Source organism: Microtus oregoni, unplaced genomic scaffold (assembly GCF_018167655.1).
Source record: "Microtus oregoni isolate MIOR12 unplaced genomic scaffold, Mior012 000044F_ref0000062, whole genome shotgun sequence".
Taxonomy (NCBI): domain Eukaryota; kingdom Metazoa; phylum Chordata; class Mammalia; order Rodentia; family Cricetidae; genus Microtus; species Microtus oregoni.
In genome coordinates, this window is record NW_024543218.1 from 13,744,228 (window position 1) to 13,765,498 (window position 21,271).

At 38.1% G+C, this 21,271-nt stretch overlaps 1 protein-coding gene across 2 annotated transcripts in view; it reads left to right on the top strand.

Moving 5' to 3' along the window:
• The window catches only part of LOC121434778 (semaphorin-3E), a 229,342-nt gene that overhangs the window by 192,261 nt on the left and 15,810 nt on the right, over positions 1 to 21,271 (top strand). For both annotated transcript variants that reach the window (XM_041633750.1, XM_041633751.1), the window contains 10 exons: positions 757 to 899; positions 2,371 to 2,485; positions 2,888 to 2,957; positions 6,157 to 6,301; positions 8,696 to 8,918; positions 11,566 to 11,657; positions 14,428 to 14,469; positions 14,660 to 14,826; positions 18,905 to 18,972; positions 20,262 to 20,401. In XM_041633750.1, the coding sequence (XP_041489684.1) occupies positions 757 to 899; positions 2,371 to 2,485; positions 2,888 to 2,957; positions 6,157 to 6,301; positions 8,696 to 8,918; positions 11,566 to 11,657; positions 14,428 to 14,469; positions 14,660 to 14,826; positions 18,905 to 18,972; positions 20,262 to 20,401 (1,205 nt within the window). The remainder of the gene's footprint in view (positions 1 to 756; positions 900 to 2,370; positions 2,486 to 2,887; positions 2,958 to 6,156; positions 6,302 to 8,695; positions 8,919 to 11,565; positions 11,658 to 14,427; positions 14,470 to 14,659; positions 14,827 to 18,904; positions 18,973 to 20,261; positions 20,402 to 21,271) is intronic.

Genomic DNA, 21,271 nt, shown 5'->3' on the forward strand with positions numbered 1-21,271 from the left:
GCGCTGCACTTTAGACAAAGAAAAATGGAAGAGGGTCACTAGTGGTTCCCTAACCAGAGTTCTATACTATGTAAATGCAGTTATACTCCTATGTATACACACACACACACACATATGAATAAGTTTTATATTTTGTCACATCCTAATATATCTGGGAGGGAAAATACCATGTTATAGTGAGGGTTTTCATCATTCCCAGCCTTTGATTAAGCGCCAACATGCATGCCTTATCTTTAACACGCCTGCTACCGTATCAATCAAAAGTCACCTACTCAGATGCTGTCCAATCTAAACACAAAAGCTTAAATTTCTTACTTCAAAAATGAGTGATTTTTCCATGAGGTTTATTGATTGTATATGAATAAAAGTAAGTACCAATGTACTCTTAAACTTTGATGTGATGTACATTCACTTTGTATAGACTAAGAAGAATTTCATAGAGATTGTTTTCATAATAGTCTCCAGCTTGTACATTCACTAAATGTACTTGCTTTGCAACATGGACCTTTAAAATTGTTTTCTGTATCCTTGACTCTTGTGTTTCCTATTTAAATCACATTTTTAATTGTCTATTGATTTTGGCATAAAAATGAGGATAGTTAATCTAATTTTCAATAATTCTCTAAAACTTTCAAGATGGTTTGTATTTTCACACAAACTGACAATCCAGGGCTAAATAATTTATCAAGGTGACTTTGCTATTACACCATTACATATATGATTTTTTTTACTTTTTCACTTATGTTTTGTCCATAGAACCAAAATTTGTAGGTTCATATATGATCCCTGACAATGAAGACCGAGATGACAACAAGATGTACTTCTTTTTTACTGAGAAGGCGCTGGAAGCAGAGAACAGTGCCCACACAATCTATACCCGAGTGGGGCGGCTGTGCGTGGTGAGGATGGTGTCTCTGTGTTCCTACACTTACTTGCTTACACTGTGTACCAGGCCTTTTGTATACAGTTTTAGACTTGTTTTGACTGCCTCTTTTCAGGGTTTTATACAATATTCTTTGGTCATATCAGTCTCCCCTCCCTCAACTCCTCTTCATGCCCCACCTCTTCCCTACCCATCCGACATAGTGTTCTTTAGCAGACTTCTACTTTTCAGATTTTAAAGTGTTCTGTAAGCTTTCTTATGTCCATCACTTAATTGATAATGAAAGTTTCACGATAAAACGTTACCTTGGATGAGTTTTCTCATTTTTCAAAGCCATGTTAGAAAATAGTCTATAATTAGTATTTTCTTCCAAATAGAAGTTTGTTCTAGTTAAAAGATAGTATATGTATTTGCTCGTTTTTATGTGTGCATATCTGTGTGTATGTTACTGCTCGTTCATGTTCATGAATGTTAGACATATGTTTTCCTCTGCCACCATGTGGGTCCTGGGGATTGAACTCAGGTCCTCCGCTTTTTTGCAGGTGCCTTAACCTTCTGAGCCATCATATTGTCTCAATTCTATAATATTTTAAATTGAATTTAATAATTTTTATTAGGTTCACAATCTATTTGGGATTCTATATATCTGGTTATGAGAAATTCAGTTGATCAGTTCTATAATAAAAGAATAAAACAAAACTAAAAGCAAAACCATGATAATGAGTGTTTTCACATTTGAGAAGATATGTAATAATAATAACACACATAGTATGTAGACACACACACGTGCAGCTAAGAATGACTTGTAACTCTTAAGTGTAGGGATTACAGATATCAGCCACCAGGCCTTGTTTCATAAGCTTCTCTCCCAAGCGAACTAAATGGTACGATCCATCCAAATTCTTGAGACAGGCACACCATATATGAACAAATAATAAACAAGGTTGCTACATCACAAATGCAGTGTTAATATGTGTGGTATTAGTAAGCATAATAGCTGGAAAATATATTGAGAGTATTTGAATTAAAGTACTGCACTGAGGGGCTGGTGAGGCAGTCACAGGTTCTTACACCTGTGACTCTGGCAGAGGAGCTCAGTTCCATGCCCAGCACCCATATCTGGCCGTTCACGACCACCTGGGACTCATACCCTGGGGACCAGATGACGTCTGCTGGCTTCTGCAGCACCAACCCATGCATGCTGCTCATCCCTATATGCATGTGATATAATGTGATATAATACTCCACATGTGAAAGTAAAAATTAAATGATTTTTTTTAAGAATACTACAGTGATAAGGCAATGCAAGGGAGAAATAAGAGGGAATGGTTTGTAGTGTTATCTGAGGATTTTGCTAAATGTTCACAAACACACACACACACACACACACTGACGCAAACAACAAACCCATCAGCCCATTTCACCAAATTAAACCTTGCTTTGTAAATGCTCTGTAAGTATTCATTTGTCCATTTTGTTTTTCCCAGAATGACGTGGGAGGGCAGAGAATACTGGTGAATAAGTGGAGCACATTCCTCAAAGCAAGGCTCGTTTGCTCTGTTCCAGGCGCAAATGGCATCGACACATATTTTGACGAGCTAGGTAATTATTCCTGGAGGGTAGACAGCTCATTCTCCTGCAGGCATGTTTCTCTCTGACTGTCACTCTCTCAGGCATGGGTGGAAAAAAATGTGTCCCGGAAGGCTTTGACCTCTACGGCCCAAAGGCGAGTTTCTGTCTCTTCACTTTGACCCAATCTCCTCCGAGGGCAGAAGAGTTGGGGGGACAAAGAAACTCATCTCCACAGAGGAGCAGGGCGGGGTCCTGCTCTGTCACTCAGCGTAAGTCACCATCCAGAGAAGAGCAATGGTTCCTTCTTCTGCCCTGGGCACAGCTGTGGAGTGGGAAATCCGGTCTTAAGATACATGGTTCTGAACTATGCTGTGTATATATTTTTTCTTCACATGTCGAGAAGGTTAAAATGATGGTCTTTCATTCTTCCAGAGGATGTGTTTCTCCTGCCTACCAGAGACCCGAAGAACCCAGTGATATTTGGGCTGTTTAACACTACCAGGTGAGAACGCACTAGAAAAGGACAACCGTATCCCTGCAGTCCCTTCCATGGTACACAGCTCGCAGACACCGACCCTATCACCATTCCCATCCTCTGTCCGACTGCCACCGGTCTTCATTGGATAAAGCCACAACCCCGCTCTAGTCCTAACTCTTTTGTTCATCGTGTCCCATCATCCTCCTGCATCTGCTTGTCCCCCAATCTCTTTCATTGCTTACAGATAACATTTTGACATTTTTTTTTTATGGTCAGGTTTTAAGATATCACTTCCACACTGTCAAGTCTAGGTTAAATTGTAATTTTATTTTTCAGATGAAAATTTCTAATCCAGGCTTTTAAAGTATTCTGGTATTATATACATACATACATACATACATGCACACACACACACACACACAAAGTGCTCTACAATTATATACATGTATATACAAAGTGCTCTAGTATTATATAATATATATTATACACATATACAAATACACACACACACACACACACACACACACACATATATATATTAGATGTATAGTAGATACAGTATTAGTTTTGGGTACTTTTTCTCTGACTTCACCAATGCCTATCATACTTTGATATATCTCAGTATTTACATGGACAGATCTTAGCATTGCACACACCACTCCCTCACTCTCCCACCCCTGCTTTGTTCAGTATTGCTGCTGGACTTGACTTTCCCTTCCAATATCAGTCTATGCTGGCTCTTTGATACTTACCACACATGCCCAAGAAATGTTCCCAAGCCCTTAGTCAGGAATAGTCCCTACGCCTTTGTTCTTGTGTCTTCCTCCTGTGTAGACACATACTGAGCACGCATGTGTCATCTGCTCTCCATCTGTGATATGTGGTGCTCAAGGTGATGCTTAGATATGTGCTATTCCCCCCTTTCCATTTTTTTTGCATTTTGTGTATCTATGGAAGAGTTCTATAAACTAATATTTTACATGCATTGATGTGTGAAATAAGAAATGTTCCTAGAATTGGTTTCAGTTGAAAGTTTGCATACGTAATTTCCTGAGTCTCTCTCCAAAGGAAAATGGCAGCACCAACAATAACGGAGGAACTACCTCAGTGTGTCAACCGAGATGAGTTGATGCTGCTACCTCTTCTTTTTTTTTTTTTTTTTTTTTTTTTTGGTTTTTCGAGACAGGGTTTCTCTGTGGCTTTGGAACCTGTCCTGGAACTAGCTCTGTAGACCAGGCTGGTCTCGAACTCACAGAGATCCGCCTGCCTCTGCCTCCCGAGTGCTGGGATTAAAGGCGTGCGCCACCACCGCCCAGCTACCTCTTCTCATTAATGTGTTAAAGCCAAAGTTTAATAGACCCTGCAGCTGGTGCTTCGCACAGTTTTCTTTAGATTTTAAGCAGCTGATTTTTGAAGATCACTTTGAATGAAAACACCTAGAAGCTCTTTGAACAAGTATCTTGTTTTAATCAGACCTTTTCTTCCACAGGATGATATGAGAACAATTCTTTCTATTAACTATACTTTTTGTCAGTTTTAAAAGTTAATAGGTATTGGTATTGACCACAATGCACAGACAGCCCCCTTTACTTCATTTTTCTCCCGACAGCAAATGATTGTTGCATCATGTGATAATTCTTTAAGTGATAAATTTGATCGATGAGGTAATCTGTTTATTTTCTATTCTTTCAAATGATCGCTTTAAAAGCTAATTACCTGAATGATGGCATATTGGATCATTCAGAGAAATCAAAGGCATGATTTTTTTCCATGATTTCCACTTTGTTCAGTTTATATATAAATCTGAGAGGGGGAAAGAGCTCCCAGCTGTACCTGCCACGGAGGTTGATATTTGTGGAATGGTGATCAAAGGTTTATTGCCACCTCCGCTGAGACTGTCTAGTTCTCCCCAGTATCACAGGCATTTCCAATTGCTTCAAGGTGTAGTATAAAAATGTGTGAATTGATGTCCTAAGACAATAACATGGCTTCTGCTCTACAGCTGGCCCAAAGTGCAGGAAATACACTTACACAGAGTTTATGGTTTTCCTAAAGCTCCTTCACAAACATCACTTATTTTAATTCACAAAATAAGGAGACTGCGAAATGGCACACTTCATTCAAATGACGACTCTGTGTTCAAGTACTGTAACAATAGCTTTTCACTAAACGTGATTGCACATGTCCCCAATACCATATTCAACAATGATATTTACCCTCTAGAGGAATCTTACCATTTCAAAAATCATTTTGATTGCTGCTGTATATGATGATCAAGTATCTGAGTTTTATATAGTCCTTCCATCAGTGATGAATTCAGTGACTTGAAGAAGAGTTTAACAAATGTTCTAATATTTAAAGGACACCATGATAAAAAGTAGGGTAAAGGCTACCAGGAAACCAAGTAAAATGCATATAGAATTTGTAGTAACGTCAACAACATAATGATTAATGGAGCATTAGCTACACTCAGGATGTAATGACATAGAAATATTCCCTTAAAATGAGCAATTTAAATTGCTAATAGCCTTTAAAAAGATGTAAAGAGGGGACCTGAAAAATGGTCCATCAAGTAAAGGAACTTGCAGCCCAGCCTGACAATCTAAGTTTGAACTTGAGAACCACATGGTGGAAGGAGAGAACTGACTCAAGAAGTTCTCTGACACTGTGCGCACTGTAACTCCCACCTTTATCAAAGAAATAATAGGTGATGATGACATGAAAATAATTCAAATAAATGCAAAAGCACACATAAGACTTAGCAATTTCAAAGAGAAGTTGAACAGTTCCACCCTCCTAATGTCATTTTCAAGTTTAGAAAATAGGAAATAAAAGGAATGGAAAGTCTTTTGATTTTGTTACTTTAATATTGCAATAATTAAGATTTCTAGAATATTCTATGCTTTAAAAAAATTACTTTTTGCTGGACGGTGGTGGTGCATGCCTTTAATCCCAGAACTTGAGAGGCAGAGGCAGGTGAATCTCTGTAAGTTCGAGGCCAGTCTGGTCTACAAAGTGAGTTCTAGGATAACTGGGGCTCTTGGCAGAGAAATTCTGTCTCAAAAAATAAAAAAAAAGGAAGGAAGGAAGGAAGGAGAAAGAAAGAAAGAAAGAAAGAGGAAAAGGAAAGAAATTGCTCGTTTTAATTCCAATGTACATATATTGGGGTATTTGACCAAGTAAACTCTTAGTTACATCTAGATTTATAATTTTTATTTTTCAGCAATATATTCAGAGGCCATGCTATCTGTGTCTATCACATGTCAAGTATACGGGAAGCCTTTAACGGCCCATATGCTCATAAAGAAGGACCCGAATACCACTGGTCACTGTATGAAGGAAAAGTTCCTTACCCGAGGCCTGGTTCTGTAAGTGGAATATTCGACATTCAACTCCTATGTATGAAGTCTTTGTTTCTCATATTCTATCTTGCTATGCAACTGAAGTATTTAAGAATTTCATGTCTATAAGGATGCTTCAACAGTAAATAAAGAACAGTGTCAAGTTGAGTTTTCTGCTGGTTATCTAATGCAAAGGCTGTACCTGTGCATGGATACATCTTAGCGGCAGCATTATAAAGTATGTGCCCACTGATGCTCCAGCCAAGTAGTTCCAAGGGAACTTGCATTTTTGGGGGTACAGGTAAGCATAGACATATTTAATAAAATAGGAATGGTAAAGTTTTCTTCCAGCCGTGTGAGGAGAATTAGTACCATGTGGCACTTTTAAATAATAAAATCCTGTCCAATTTTACCATTTCAGTATGTGTGTTGACTTCCTTGCTCCTTAGGACAGACTTTCTCTCAACTTGTTCCCTTAGCAGAGTAAAGGGAATTCTATTATCTGACCCTGGAACATTGCTACCAAAACCCTAACTAGCTGTATCAACTGCTATGCTTTTGATTGGAACATGTCTAAAGCTGACAATAATGAAGATTATGATGTAGATTTAGGCCATGGATACCACATGCAACTGGGTTGGCAAAGGTTGTACCGTTGTGTGTTGTATGAGAGTCACAGTGTACGAGCGTTAAGCTTGCCGTGGAGGCCATATCTACCCTTTTCAAGCGTCTGACGAGACTGCAAGCCTTCACTGATTCCGTGATTACCACAGAGTCACAGAGGAGCCTTTTCTGTAGAGCCTGCTGCAAACGAAAGCAAACCTCGCCTCCATTAGCAAGGGCAAAGCTGTATCACGATAATCACTCTCACTGGCTCAAACCCGTTACTTCTAGTAAGACATAAAATATATTTTATTTCATTTTATTGCTTGAAATTGCAATTTAAATGGGAAAATCCACTCCTGTGGCTTAGCTAAAAATGCTTCTCCAAACCACTTGGCCTTAGAGGAGGGCTCGGAGGAAGTGACTGGTTGTTGAACTTCTTCCAAGGTAGTTCAAAATGTTTCCAATAATGCATTGTGCAAGTGCACCCAAGTGCACACTTCATGCCAAACGTAGGCATATGGCCTGATTTAAAAAAAAAACAAACAATTATAAATGCCGCCTTTATAGAACCTGCATTTATACTTCAAATTAGAAAAAAAAATCCAGATATTCTTCCACCTGGTATTGATTCTGAGGAACACACGAGAGAGAGTGAGCAGCAGCTGTCAGAAAGCAAAGACTGGCGTGCGTGTTCCAGGCTCTGAGTCTCACAGTGCTCTGGAGTTGTGCGTGTTGGCATCAGTGTCTTAAGAATCGCAGTGTGGAAGAGCAAGTAACTAACTTTAAATTTTGTTAGTTTCAGATACATATGAAATAATACAGATTCATACAGATTACATCAGGACCATACAAAGAGGTTTTCTTGTCTCTTTAATTAGCAATGATAAGAGTTTGAATAACTCTCTATACCGTAACGCCAGAAATATGCAGCCAGGAAGCAGAAACATAACCATTTGACGTGGTGGTTTCAATTATGAGAAATCTATTTTGCACAATTAGGGTCAATTTGTTTATATTTACTTTTTAAGGCATGGTCTCACTTTCTAGTCTGCCTTTCACATGGGCTCCTCCACCCCTCACCTCCCAGTGCTGGGCTCACCTGAGCTTTAGAGATTTATGACCAAAAACACGTGTTGTTTGTTCTGATGAGTGGTAGATCTCTCTTTATTCCTTTCTCTCTTTTCCTTTCTCATTTCTTTTTTTCTTTTCTACCCTTCCCTTCTTTCCCCTCTCCTCCCCTCCCCTCCCTTCTTTTCCTTTCCTTTCTTTTCCTTCCCTCCCCCTTCCTTCTTTTCCTTTCCTTTCCTTTCCCTTCCCTTCCTTTCCCTTCCCTTCCCTTCTCTTCCCTTTCTTATTTCTTTATTTTTTGAGGTGCAGTAGGTTTAATCTAGGGCTGCTTGTATGCTAGGCAAACATGCTATCACTAAACTATGTCAACAGCGAACGGCAGATTTTTCAGTTTGAAATTTACTTCAAATAAGAAACAGAATTCAAAACCATGGAAAATATTTTGATCATTCATATTGTTGCATTTTATTTGCTGTCCCCAAATTGTCCTGTATTGTATAAATTTTCAGTCTTCTGGATTTCAGTGTTCTTTTTAATGCTGCTTTTAAAAAAATAATTTAGTTTTCTTTTGAAATTTTTAATTCTGAATCCATTTCTGCAACAGAAGATGTGGAGCTACTATATACCCTTGAGTGCACAGTTCATTGCTTGAGCTTATTTGACATGTCTAATTTTTTTTTGGTAGTGGTCGTATGTTTGCTCTTCAGGCTTAAGAGAAAAGAATGAACTAACCTACTTGCATTTTAGTGTGCCAGCAAGATGAATGGAGGGAAGTATGGGACCACCAAAGACTACCCTGACGACGCCATTCGTTTCGCAAGGACGCATCCACTAATGTATCAGCCCATAAAACCGGCGCATAAAAAGCCAATCCTCGTGAAAACGGATGGAAAATATAACCTGAAGCAACTGGCAGTGGACCGAGTGGAAGCCGAGGATGGCCAATATGATGTTTTATTTATCGGGACAGGTAAAATCAACGAAAGCATTGATCCATTCCGGCTTGTCCTCAGACAGCTTTTACCAATCAGCACGTATGTTGTTCCACTAGCTGGTTTGCACAGTGCTAAAGATAAAATGACCACATGAACTCATAGCTTCAATTAATGCCGCCACATTAAGTCTTACTTATGGGAAGAAACTTGTAAATTGTTGAGCACCCAGTGTTATGAAGAACAAATACTGTGTGGTGCTTCAACTTAAAATCCTCGTCTCTGTGTGCAGACGCAATGATCTTAGGAAACATTCTTAAGCATTCTACCCTACGGAGCTTCAAACAAGACACTGCAGGAGGTTCTGGCCTGGGTATGCCAGGAAGAGGATGTATTGCTAAGTCCTCTTCATGCTTCTTTGGTCTACAGCTTTATTTTCCTGAAAAAAAAAATAAGCAAAGAAATATTAAACTTAATAGATCTTAGAAAAAAATTTTAAGGAAAGAAACATTAAACTTAACTTAATAGACCAATAGTGCAGACACTATCTTATCATTGTTGATAAGATTAATAGTGTGCTCTGTGAGATCAATATTCTGTAAGAATGGGAGCTCTGTAAGAAACCTGAAATTGCTGGGCGGTGGAGCCGCACGCCTTTAATCTCAGCACTCGGGAGGCCGAGGCAGGCGGATCTCTGTGAGTTCGAGACCAGCCTGGTCTACTAGAACTAGTTACAGAACAGACTCCAAAACTACTGAGAAACCCTATCTCGAGAAAACAAAACAAAACAAAACAAAACAAAACCACAAACAAAAAAAGAAACCTGTAATTACCTGATCACTCACTCATACATGGTGATTTCTGACCACTAAAAAGAGAAAATCCAAAATCAAGACTGAACTGCAGTTAAAATGGTGAAAATATTTTATTTTAAATCTCGTAGAAAACAGAAGACATATCTAACCATCCTAAAACTGTTTTCTTGTTTCATTTATCCAAGTTCTTTTAGAACATTCGGGAAATAACTACATCTTATTTAACTCACTGATATTGTCAATTGGGCTACAGTCTTCCAAAACAAATGAAGCTACTTTTGATGTGTGGAAAGTATATTGGAAAAGCCTATTTAATAATAGGTCCCCCTCCCAATATTTGCCAGGCATGGGCTCTAATGCAATATTTGGCTGTTATTCATGCAAATTCATTGCTTCCAAATGAATAAATCAACTTGCATTTTTGCTTTTGTCTGATGTTATCATGTGGACTTGTGTATTTAACTTACAAAATGGAGCAATTTTTTATTCTTTTTATTTAATAGAAAATAAAGGTGTGTGCTATCAGGTTAATTGCAATCTAGTTTTACTAATTCATGTATAGGACCTGGTAATTACGGATAAAATGTTCAAATCTCACAGATGTCCATAGATTAATACTTCTAAAGGTCCAATATATTTTATAAATTATTATTTCTACCCATAATCAGTTATGTGTAAGTCTAAATTAATTTCTTATCCAAACTGCAAGTAGATAGAACAAACTCAGAATATTAGGAATAATAAAAACATAGAATGGAAATCTAAACTATTATAGCTTTACAAAGCAACATGCGGTTATAGAAGCCGTGTAGTTGGCAATGAATTATTAATCTCCCTTAATGGGGTAGACGTGGCTGGCCAGCAAATACCAGGCATCATTCTGTCTTTGCATGGCCAGTTCAGGGGTGCCAGCTGTGTGGCTGGGTCCAGGCTGTCACAAGGGTGCTGAGGCCCACAGTTTTATGGCAAATAGTTTCCACACCAAATAGTCTTCCCAGCCTGTCCTTCCAAATTTCAACATGGATGTATTTACTATTGATTCATTGGTATAGGCAATTTCCCTCAGATGAAAAAAATCAGAAAAACATAATCTGAAGCAATGGTTCTCAACTTTCCTAATACTACAGCCCTGTAAGAGAGTTTCTCATGCTGTGGTGCCATAAAATCATTTTGTTGCTACTGCATAACTGTAATTTTGCTACTTTTATGAATTATCATGTAAATATTTGATATGCAGGATAGCTGATATGGGACCCCAATGGGATCATGACTCATGACCCACAAGTTGAGAACCACTGATTTTAAAGAACAAATTGTGTCAGAGAAAACCTAGAACTAAAAACTATCTTTTAGGGACTATTTTAACATACGTTGCTCTTTTATATTGACTCCAAACCAGATATTTGAAAAATTAATATACATAAGTCATAGAGTGCAATCTACTGGTAGGGGTTTTGCCTAGAATATGGTAGGCACTGTATTCAACACAGTCAAAGAGAAACAAAACAGCAATTTGTTTCTTTTGGGGCTAGAAGTATATCATGATTCTAATCCTGCAGAAGACTTAGGTAGAGTTATCTGTTTATCTGATTCATCACAGAAGAAACTTCTAAAATATGGCAGCTTGATTTCTCAGTCTCTAATTCTGTTTTTGTATTGACCAAACTATTTGGAAAAAGAATCTGTATGTCACTTAAAAATTTGGTTCTGCATGCAAAATAGATCTTCACCAACTAAAGTTGTTGGTGTATAAGAAGTCACGTGAGTTTTAGCTGGCAGTGGTCAAGTGTTGTGTGCCTCTTATTTCCAGTCCCCTTGAAGTCTGGCTCCTCACTCCCCTTCTATTATTGCCAATTTTGCTTTCTCATAGATACAGGAATTGTGCTGAAAGTAATCACAATTTACAACCAAGAAACGGAGTGGATGGAGGAGGTCATTCTAGAGGAGCTGCAGATATTCAAGGTAATTTCATGAGCGATACAGATCAGATTCGCACACCACACTCAATCAAAGCTGGAAGGGAAGAGAAAAATGTCTTATTAGTTTCAGGATATTTTTTCCTCTAGTAGGTTTATTTTGAATTCAGAGAAAAATGAAGGGAAGAATAATTTAAAATCTCATGACCAGAATGTTCAAAAGTGCCATTGTGCTTGCAATAGAAACAAACATCAATATCCAACCACTTTCATGAAGAAAGAGCATTCATCTCACATGTGAATTCCAGAACAACCAGTGAAGACCTGTATCTTACACAAACATGGTTAACATTGTCACTAATATCGCATTTCAACTAGTGTACGTTGTGACAGGAGGAGCACACTGTGTTTAACTGTAACATATTAACTACATAAAGAAATTAACCAGAATAAGAAAATATAGAAAATCATATTTAAAACATAAAACAAATATATGAAAATATATATTTATGAATATGGATCTATAACATAATGAAAAATATATACCACAAGGTTTTATTAGTGAAACAGATATCATGTTTAAGCCTATTCCTCAATCTTGACTCATATTTCTGCCTAACAGGATCCTGCAAATTTCTGACCACAATATTTTCATCGGAACAATTCCCATCCTTGCCTTGTGTGTGTTTCTGTTTAAAGCATCTTAGTCTACATTGTTGATGACACATTACTGAGCTGACCTCAGTATCACTGTAACTCATGCCTGAATGGAGCTCAAGTCTTACATAGGTTTGGACACTGAGATGCATCGCAGCTGTTTTGAGTTTGGAAAATACTTCATAGCACATCAGCACCATGCTTGAACACATGTTAAGCACCAAGACACCATCAATGAAATGAAACAAAATGGCACTAAATAGTCCATGAAGTGCACACTTATTTAAACCACAAGGCTGAAGAATTTGGAGATCACTCTGCCAACCTAGCTAGAGATGTGGACATTCCACACTTCAGTTTCTTTGTTGCCCTCTTCCTTTTTCTTGTGTGAAAAAGAAAGACATACACTTCAGGTATTAATATTATGACTACAATGTAATTTAGCAGGTAGACATTTTTGCAAATCAGAGTCTACAAATGATGATGACTGATCATATATGAATATAATGGATGTTAGCAGAAAGAATTGGTTAATGGAGAAAGAGACATTTTATCTTTGCTATCCCTGAGAGTGGATTTCCCTAGTGCTGTTCACAGGGAAAGCCTTCTTTCTCTCTCAACTACAGCAGATATACTTGCTATTATGCATTGTGGGCCTCTGTGTAATATTTAATTTAGCATTGGGGCAATAGCTCTCATTATCAGTATTTCCACAACAACTCTTTAGGATCATTGCTACCTGGATGAATGAATGAGCAATGCCCTTGTGTGCAAAGTGTTTCATTGTCCAAAATGTTACATAATGCATACACACACAAATCCAAACAAAAATAGATAGATGATGATACATAGATACATAGATAAATAGAAAATTGAGAGATTGATAGTAGATAGATAAATAGAAAAATGAAAGATTGATAGATGATAGAGAGACAGGTAGAGAGATGATAGATAAGTAGAAAAATGAGAGATTGATAGATGATAGATAGATAGATAGATAGACAGATAGATTAAAAATATGAGATTGATAAATGATAGAGAGATAGATGACAGAAAAATAGGTAGAAAAGTGAGAGATTGATAGATGATAGATAGATAGATGATAGATAGATAGATAGATAGATAGATAGATAGATAGATAGAGATAGATGATAGATGAGAGAGAGATAAATAGATAGAAAAATGAGTGAGAGAGAGAGAGAGAAAAAAAAAACCCAAACAGGACAAAAAACTGTTAAGGTGGGAGCGATGGCTCAGCTGGGAAGGCAGCTTGCTGCCAAGACTAATGTTTCAAGCTTGATCCCAGGAGCCAACACGGTAGAAGGAAAGCACAGATTCCTGAAAGCAGCCCTCCACCTTCACACAGGTACTATGCCTCCAGGACACACACTCAGTAAATATATCTGAAATGTAATTTAAAAGCTGTCATAATGTCCATATATTTTTCTCTTAAAAATTAATTACTCAAAGGGTAGCTATTCCCTGAGTGAGTTCCATCTGCCTGGTGTTTCTCTGTTTGTATGATTAATTTTAGAGATTGTGTGTGTGTGTGTGTGTGTGTGTGTGTGTGTGTGTGTGTGAATGTTAAAGAGGCTCAAATATTAAACAGCATTGCTAACCTAACATGAAAGCTCCTGATGCTGTACCATGTATTGTCTTTCCTCTATCATAATCCTAAGAAGATGAGATTTTTCATCATGGTCAAACATTGTACAGTGGTTCACTCTGATCATTCATATAGCAGGCATGGTCCTTACAGGCTTGAGCTCAAATAACTAAAAACTATATAGTTTACTAGGTATTACACATATTATAAAATGCGGTTAATTTACTTCTAATGGCTCAAATACTTTAGTAAATTTCCACTTTATTATTCTAAGGATGTAGGGCTTTGTAAATCACAAATATCAATCAAAACAGTTGCTGTTTACCTCAGAGGCAAAGAATAACTGCATCACCCTTTTTCCTCACGTGTGCAGGGTTTCCTCGCCATTAGGAAATACTGGAAAGGTGTGTCTTAATTGAATTGGATTTGCATGTTGTTTCACTAAAGCAAACGATACAGGCTGCAAGCCTAACACCTGCCATAACTATTTTGACTTCTTATTAAGCTGCTATTCCTATATTTACTAAAAAGAAAACATTTTGACTCATTTCAGGATCCAGCTCCTATCATTTCTATGGAAATCTCATCAAAGAGAGTAAGTTGCTTGCATGCCCAAGTCTTTTCTGTTTGTTAATTAACACCAAAGCACTCAAGGACGGTAGCACATGATTTCTATATGGAAAAGCGGTTGTTCATTATTTATTGTTACCACTGTAAGAAGACAGGCTCTGTCTTAGCGAATTCTGCACGTTCAGCTCCGCTAATGGCTTCATGCTTCCCTGCAGCAACAGCTCTACATCGGATCGCCCTCCGCGGTGGCGCAGGTCAGATTCCATCACTGCGACATGTACGGCAATGCTTGTGCGGACTGCTGCCTGGCGCGAGACCCTTACTGTGCCTGGGATGGCATTTCCTGCTCCAGGTATTACCCAACAGGTGCACATGCAAAGAGGTAAGCTATCGACTCAGGGAGAAGTTTCCACTGTTCAGAAAAACTATCATTTTGAGGGTCTTTTTTTTTTCCTTTTTGTGCACATTCAATGAAAACAAGCTATTTTTTAATCTAAACAAACCACCCTAATTATATTCTGTTCATAAACATAAAGCGTTCACAAGTTGCCATTTTTATGCCGACACCTTTTGATGTACTATCTTGTACACTGAGCAGAATTGAGCACCCCCTTTCAGACTTTTTCGTTTTACCTCACTTTGCACTAAATCTCCTCCTCCTTTGATTTTTTGTTGCTCCAAGACATAATGAACTTCAGAGAAAGTAAAAACATGGAAATGGAAAGCCACCACGCTTGAAGGATTCAGAGACTTAAAAAGGAAATAAATAAATACATCCTCGAACACACCCTGGAGTTTCCCAAGTCCCCTCCAGCAGCTGGTCTTCATTTATGTCAGTTTGAAAGAGAATATTTTAACTCCTAAGCAAACACATGACCTGTATAATTAATGAAATGTGTGATTTAATTCAACACAAATGAAAGGTACCAAGAGACCTCTGAAGTCTAATGTCTGTAGCTCTGTGAAATCATTGCCATTTGCAAGGGAAAGTAAACCCATGCTATCTCTAAACAGGAGTTTTTAGGCTCCCACAATACTTTGAAGACTATTTTTCCACTTACGCTATGTGGCGGCTGTATATATTTTAGAAAAATAAATAAGAAAAGTTCTTATATAAAAAGCAGGGTGTTTTTTTCTCATAAAGAATATATAAAGCAATACATAGAATTATCTAAAATTCTTTCAGAAAAGATATGTGTATGAATTCCAGTCATTATAATTTAATTTTGTGTTGATTTTTCAAAAATATATTTTGATCCAATTTGAATCTAAATCAGTATAGTAATCTTTTTAGGATCATACAAAAAGTCTCTCTCTCTGCCTGTCTGTCTCTTTGTCACACACATGCACACAAACACAAAAGTCTTCATTAACTCAAAACTTTTATTAATTTGACTTTAGCAAATTAACATTCTAAGAATGATTTAAAGACAGAATATAATGAGACAAAGATGAAGGGCATCTTTCAGAGAACTATGGACAAAATAGTTTGCCAACTGTGCTGAACAAGGGAGCAAATCATTTCAATTTCTCTACAAGTGCTCATCGGTATTTCAAGCCATTCTTGAAGAATATAGTTGGACTTATTTGAAATGCTAAGGAAGCTTGTTCACCTACTCCTGCAAGCTTGGGGTGTGAAGACCTTCATCTACAGAAAACCAAGGACTCGGGTAGAGAATAGAGCTGAGAACAGTGCCAGTGGCAGCTCGTTTCTGAGCATTTTAGGTGCTTGACCAAGTGCAGTGTAAGGGATGTTTTATTGCATTCTCTAGAGCTGAGCGTCTCTGCTATGACACAGTAGAGAGAGGTTCCAGTTAAGGAAAAATATTGCACAAAGGCATCGAGCGCTCAGCAGGAACCGTGCCCTTCACTGACTCAAAAGTGAATACTAGAAGAGGAACTTATCTGAAGGGATTATTTTAAAGATCTAATGCTTGTGGGTTTTACATTTTTGCCCAAATTTAATTTTAAGTGATGCAAAATGTAGAGACTTATGAGCTATAATGAGATGTTGACACACGCACATGTATGTGTACACTGTGCAGAGAATAAATCAAGGTAAATAGGCTTATCTCACCAAAGGTTCATCCTCTCATTAAACTTTTGAAACCAGGGTGGATACCCATAGATAAAGACCATCAAATGTTTCTCCACACTCCGTTATCCCCAGTCATGTCACAAATGGACATTTTACAGATGGGATGAGGCTTATTGATGCATTGTCACTGGCAATTATAAAATAAAAGTTTGCAGATACTGCACCAATCGCTTATGAGTTGTGCGATTTTATACATGACTAGCAAGCTCTTCATCAGGCACACAGCAACAATATTGTTCTAACAGAGGAATTTCCAGAGCTAATATTTCTTCATTTGATGTGCATCTTTTAAAAGTTTACAACCACAGATTTGTAGGTAGGGTGTTTCAGTATCTCAGCAGTCAGCTGTCCTGACAATCAACTCCCAAATAACCACACTGAGCCTTACTAATTATAAATGTTAGGCCAATAGCTTAGGCTTATTACTCAACTAGCTCTTATAACTTTAATTAACCTATATTTCTGTTTATGTTTTACCAAGTGGCTCAATTCCTTATCTCACCACAGTAATTTCATCTCCTGGAGACTCTTTCACTCCACCCTTGTTTTTCCCAGCATCCCATCTGTCTGCAAGCCCCTCCCAACCTCTACCTGTCTATCTTTTGGCCAGTCAGCTCTTTATTAACCAATGAGTGTACTACATCAGTGCACAAAGATTGTTCCACAGCACAAGGTCGATAAGAGTAACTTAGAAAAAGTTAGAGAAATGTACAAAATAAATGGGCAGTAAGGGATGAGACGCCAGGATCCGAAGCCATGTTTAGAAATGAATTAGCTCAGTTCAGGGCACTCGAGATCTTCCACTGTGTCCAGTTCTTTTCAACCATTCCTCCTGGAGGAGACCTTTGGGGTAAATTCCAGCACATGGAGAGAAAGTAGTTTGCTTTTATAGGGATCATTTCTGCCTCAGACGGGAATAGAAACGGGGAGAAAAAGAACTCATTTACATAAACCTTTCTTTCCTCTCCCAGAGTGAAAATGTGTTGGTAGCTAATTCACCGTCTGGCCACTTCTAAATGACCTTCCAAAGTACACTGCAATCCCTGCAGCTGGCTCCTCCTCTCCTCCTGGCTCTCCTTTGTTTATTTCCAGTATCCTCTTTACAAGTTCCTAAGAAGGAAGGGATACAAGAAAAATATTCATTCTTCAAGAGTGTATAGCTTCTTGAGTCAAGCTCTTGTGTTCTGATGATAACTAGTGTTTTGTTTAATGCTAGCCTAAAGGAAAATGATTGGGTACTCTAACAGGAGCTGAAAGCCTGCTGGAAGATGTCACCTTTTCAGTACTGCGGGTTTCCAACTATTTTGAACAAAAATTTGAATTATTTATATACTATTCAAGTTTCTTTTCTAGAATAATCTAGAATGCTGTTTCTATTATCCTCGTATAGTTAGTATAATATCTCAACAAACATCATCACTGCAACATGCAAACTGTTTCCTCCCTTGCTCCTTTTGACCCCTACCGCATCAGCCACCATTGCCCAGCAGACTCATATTGTGGAGCAGTGCTCACCATAGGCTGGTTCCACACTGGCAGCTGAAGAGACTCCTTGCTCACTGTTCTTGAATCTAGCTGTGCACACTAGCATAAAACAACGCCCTAACCCCCTGCTCCTTTGCCTTTATTACAAGTTTTTATTTCAGTCTAGCACAGAGCAATGACTCTCGTAGAAGTTCTAACTTTCATTTTGTCAAATTCTGTATCTTTGGCTAAAGTTTTCTAATTAGCAATCCATTTAAAACAAAGCCAGCATTCTTTTGTATATAGTGCATAGCGCCGAAATTTGATTGGTAATATCATCTACTCTTGCTTTTCCCGTGATAAAAACTGCCCTCCTCGCTAACATTCCACCATCATTTTTAACGACAGTGAAGAGTCATAGGAACGGTAACAATGAAAACTCGAGAGGCTAGGAAGGTAAAATATTTGGATTCCCATATCCTTTTCCTTGTTGCACTTCATTATGTCTAGGGCTTTTTATTACATTCTCTACTCAAATAAACATTCTTATTGTTCTTAACTGGGCACACCACTTGTCATTCCTTTACAGACTGTGAGTTTCTTGTTGAACCAAATGTTTAACAAACTGTAAAGAGAAATTTATTAAATTAGTATTTGAGGGTCTGGAGTTCAAACAAACGTAAACGTATAAAGAACAGTGTTGTATAGATCTTCGAACCATTGAAAATACTGCTTGGAAATAAGAAAAATGTAAACCTTGGATTTTATGCTGCTTTTATATAACAGATAATTTTTTTTTTCAACAGCAGAACTTTTCTGGAATTGTCACTTTGTTTGGCTGTATTTTTAAATCCAGTAAATTGAAATCTCAGAATCTCCTGAATTTTCTTTCCTCCAGGCGGTTCCGCAGGCAGGACGTCCGGCATGGCAATGCGGCCCAGCAGTGCTTCGGACAACAGTTTGCTGGTAATTCTTAGAAAAATCGATTGTTGTGATTTACCCACTATATGCTGAAGATGGACTGCGCATTTCTTTAAGTGCATCTCCTTCCCGGACCACTGTTTTGGAAGGATCTGTTTTTGCCCAACGTTTACAATCAGATGTAGTTGACAGAACTAGCAAAACTTGCTGCAGATCTCATCACTGATACAACCTGCTAATAGACATCAAGGCTGAGGAAAGTTAGGACCAGAAAGCAGCAAATTACCAGTGGTTGGTGGCAGTGTCTTCCAGGACCTACCTCTTCTTCTCAGATTTATTACCCACCCTCCCTTTTTTGGTTTTGTTTTGTTTTTGTTTTTTTTTTAAGACAGAGTTTTCTCTGTGTAGTCCTGGCTGTCCTGGAGCTTGCTCTGTAGACCAGATTGGCCTCCAACTCAGAGATCCACCTGCCTCTCCCCCTGGAATGCTGGGATCAAAGATGAGCAACAACACCACCATTCTCAAATTTATTTTTATTATTTGTGATGTAACATATATCACCTCATCTACTAAGTTTTAGAACAAATGAAAACCATTTCCTCTTCTGCTACAGCAGAGTAATTTTAGAACTGATATTAACTATCTTCATATTTAGGCAAAAACAAGAATGTCAAACAAAACAGGGGAAAACGATCTCTTCAGTCCTATTGTCATAGACAATGACAGAGCTTTGTTTTGTGATTGGGTCTCCGAGAAGCGCAGGGTGATGGCCGCCATCATGGATAGTCAACGGGTGTTATGCCTACTGTTAGAACTTGCAACCCGGAGGTTTATTATTATTACTATTATTATCATTATTATTATTGCTACTACTATTTTAGACCCAGTAAAATTTGGATTCCATGCAGGGACTCCAGTTCCTGGGAGTATATGCAAGAGAAAGTATGGTCTTAATCAAAGGAAGTTTAGAGATCAATTTTCGTATTGAATGTAAAACATCCTGAGAAAATCAGACACGTTCTTGGAACGCGTGGTCTCATGACATGCCCTTGACTTACCAGAGAATGTTGTCTCTAACTTTATCTCTGTCCATGTTCTGGAGCCAGTTTCCCAGGTGCCGCCTTCTATCCCACTTCATCATGTAGTTACCTTTTGTAATCCCCAAGTTTTCATATGGTGTTCCAAATAACTCATTTTTCAGAACTGTGTAGTGATTAGCAGCCAGGAAAGAGTTATTTACCTTGCTGCTGGACCTGAATACAATAAAAATAATAAAAACCATCTAGCAATAAAATTCCAGTCTCACTACTGATGCTCCTGCCTTTCTGCTGTAGGAGACGCTTTGGACCGGACAGAAGAGAGGCTGGCTTATGGTATCGAGAGTAACAGCACGCTGCTGGAGTGCACCCCACGCTCGCTACAAGCGAAGGTTGTCTGGTTTGTGCAGAAAGGACGTGAGACAAGAAAAGAAGAGGTAAGTCTTGGCTACAAGTTCACATTGCTGTCCTACCTAGAGCAAGCTGCAGGGAGAAATTGAGTGAACTTGGTGTTTCAAATAAAACCACATTGAGCTAAGTATGTATTATAGTTTCTAGATTTTTTATACATATGTAATTTTATAATATAAACATATATTTATACAACTATTGTTTATGTTTCAAATAGATTGTTTTGCATAGACTTGTGAATTGATATTTTGAACTATGGAAATTGATATTTCATGTATTTCCTTCTGAAAGTACCTACAGCTTGATGATATATGTCATGGCAAAATCTTAAACTACATCCGTCAAGGAAGTAGTCCTGAGAAATAGCAAAGTTATTAACATATAAGAATAATAGTGGCATCAGTATTAATAAAGCTTTAAATCAAGTAAGATTTGATTTAAAATCGAAGAGAATTCTAATCCCCTGGGAACAAAGGTGAGGCTCAACACTCTGTCCATTTTGAATAGCTTTGGAGATTGTTTTGTTGAGGTCATTTAAGGATTGGGGCAATGACTTTGCTACTTCGAGAGAAAGAGAGGGAGGCAGCCTTAAAGCACATTCAGAATGGCCTGGAGAAATCTCATGGATGCTCACTAAAGGATTCCGATTCTATTTCACAAGAGGATCTACAAAGTGGCAAGAACAGTACTCGCAGTAGTGGGAAGGTCTTGATGAATAGGGTACAGATGGCCCTTACTAGAAAGGGAAGTCCTCATTCTAGGTGAGTGATGGGTAGTTACAAGCTGCCTTTTGCACAGAGGATTGCAGAAGGGATGCCTCCATCCTGCCTGTGCACAGAGGAGAGCTGTACGTTCGTGTCTGTAGATGACCAGTAGATATGACTGCTTTTTTTTTT